At 39.4% G+C, this 2,752-nt stretch overlaps 1 protein-coding gene across 1 annotated transcript; it reads right to left on the reverse strand.

Moving 5' to 3' along the window:
* Positions 1-303: 303 nt before the first annotated feature.
* On the reverse strand, positions 304-792 carry SARC_12671 (hypothetical protein; the record flags this gene model as incomplete). Its single annotated transcript, XM_014293217.1, has 1 exon — positions 304-792. One exon carries the CDS (start codon positions 790-792, stop codon positions 304-306), a length of 489 nt encoding a protein of 162 aa, XP_014148692.1.
* Between the last annotated feature and the right edge of the window lie 1,960 nt (positions 793-2,752).

Raw genomic sequence — 2,752 nt, forward strand, 5'->3', positions numbered from 1 at the left:
GGCTTCTCTCATACGAATTCGACAGCCTTGAATTTCTTTGGTAAACTCTCTTTCTTCAGTCTCTTCTGTATCTAGATTAGGTCCTGAACCTTTTTTGACAGCGATCTTTACATCAGCACCAAGTAATAGCTTACAATCTAATATATGTTCGTATGAGTCTGCGAGGCAGTTTTCCGCACTCTGTATTTTCATCTGACACGACATCAGTGGCCGAGTGCACCCTATCCATTCTCTCCGAATTTCACGTAAATCCCTGATTGCTTTGAATTTTTCTTTTCGTATCTTCACGTCTTCATCACCCCATTATCCAGTATGTTTATCATCTTCCTTCGAATCTTCGATTTGCTTCATGATTCCTGTACAAAGATAGTCATTACGCCCGATCATTTCATACACACCAGACCACCGGACACCGCCATTTGCTATAGCTCTAGCTAGATTGTCGTATAATAACATCTCATGAGCTTGCACCAGTTTATTGGCCTCTACCGTACTCTTATTAAAGTACGCAGCTCGCTGGGCACAAAATTCTATCATGTTTGATATTGGTTTGCTGTCAAATTTTGGTGCCACAAGACCTTTCATCGCCTCCTCGTTTTCTGCACATATAAGAGCTTCCAGTATATTGAGCTGTTTTTTGAGTTTGTGTTTATGCAAGCCCTTCTGCTTATCATTAAATACAACACGCATCTTATCTGTCGCAGTAATCAAGGCTCTCCCACATAACTTCTTCATTACGAGGGCAATTCTATGAGCACGACAACCCATAGTAACATGTGCTGTGAGATTCATTGTCGCACTATGGATCACCTGATTAGGATGCAGCCATACAGAATCATTCTCACCTAAGACACCAATTCTAAAATGAGTCTCATGTATTGTTCTTACAATCCCCCATTCTCCAAAAACTTGCACCTACCATTCTGCAAGGTTTATGGCCGTATGAGAACCTGCCACCTCTTTCAATCCTAAAAATGCCGATATTTTGATAGGCTGGGATCCAACAGGGACAGGTTCATACCAATGTAAGATGATACCGAGGTAATTAGTGCCGGTAGCATTTTTCCATAGATCATTCTCTCGACTAGCAAAAGGAATTTTGTAATATCGAAGTGCGTCTCTCTATGTGTTCAATACTACATCTCTAATAGATTTCTCTAAATCGTTAGCTACTTTCTAAGGGTTACCGGAGCACCAGGGTTGTAACTGGAGTGTGCAGTGGTTGGTACTGCGACTGCAGCAGCCAACCATTCTCTAAAATAAGCCTTCCTCCCTAAGGTGAAAGGAATATCGTATGCAGCCACAAAACGAGCACAATGTAGGTCGGCAAGTTTCTTAGCGTATTGTATTGGAATTGTCGCAGTCGATTCGGGGTATCCCCGAATACAGTAAGGCTCTGTTGACGCCCCGAAGTCTTGTTTCGCTTTTCTACTATCTTTGCAACAAATTTTCCCAAGTCATCATATCACTCCTTCTCATGCGTGCCCTCATAGTGGATCAAGGCATTGCTTGCTTTCTTTCTATTCTATGCGTAAAGCTTACCAGTACCACAATAATTACAAGAAGCCAATTTCGCTGGACTATTTTTGTCCGCCGTGAAGTGTTCAGCTACAAAATCAAGTTTTGCTTCCTTTTTTAAACTTCTGTATAACTTTGTGCATTCATAGATGCTGGTTTGAACTCTTTTGCCTCTTTGTTTGCCCTTAATTGCCACCACTGTGCTCTCGTTCCCTTCAGGAGCTTCGTCCTCTTCAGGAGTTTCACCCCCTGCCGGAGCCTTGCCCTCTTCAAGATCCTTGTTCTTTCCACGATCGCATTCAGTATTTGTTGCCCTAAGACCCCTAACCGGTGTATCTGCCTCACTACTCGCCATCCCAAAATGCATTAACTCATCTCCCAAAGACTCCCACGCGGTTACTTTTATTTGCTATGTTTATCTTAAATTTTGTTTTCAATAAGAAACTTATTTAAGAAACGCAAAGACCTGGCCATGTGGGGCGTGAGTCCGCGTGAGCCACGTAGGAAAATAACAGTGGTGAGTGGATAATGACTTCTTAATCGACTTCTTAATCAAGAAATGTCTTGTTCTTCATATTACGGGATTATCCTGTTATTCCATATTCCTTATTCAAAGTATGTTGACTTCTTAATTCATTCCATATTCCTTATTTAAGGTATGTTGACTTCTTAATTCATTCCATATTCCTTATTTAAGGTATGTTGACTTCTTAATTCATTCCATATTCCTTATTTAAGGTATGTTAACTTCTTAATCTTACAAAATTCATAATTAAGCTCTAAAAATTCCCAAAATTCAATTTGTCTTCGACCCATATCTATTAATTTCTGAAATCCGGAATTGTGTCATATTACGTATTTCTTTAAATAATTACGGCTATTTTCGCCCTTCATATTTTTTTTCGAAATTATGTGATGTATGGTCTGATCCACGTACCGGATAAAAAGTAAAAACTCGACTCGAACTATGGACGTCGTGACCCGAATCCCCATTCAGTCTAAACGGTTCAGTGTAGAAGCTTATGAAAAATCTGGTCAACAGTATATTTTAGTTTTTAAAAATGTAGCTTTTATATTACATCATTTACTTGTATACAATTGATTTATTTTAAAATTTCGAATAAGATCTAAATCTACAAGAAAATGGGTTTTAGGGTTTTCAAATTCATGATATTCAAGGCCGAAGGAGTAAATTTTGTGCCCTAGTAGTAAAGGGGCCTACTCTTGTAGTAGA

This window comes from Sphaeroforma arctica, assembly GCF_001186125.1.
Source record: "Sphaeroforma arctica JP610 unplaced genomic scaffold supercont1.2487, whole genome shotgun sequence".
NCBI classification, from domain to species: domain Eukaryota; class Ichthyosporea; order Ichthyophonida; genus Sphaeroforma; species Sphaeroforma arctica.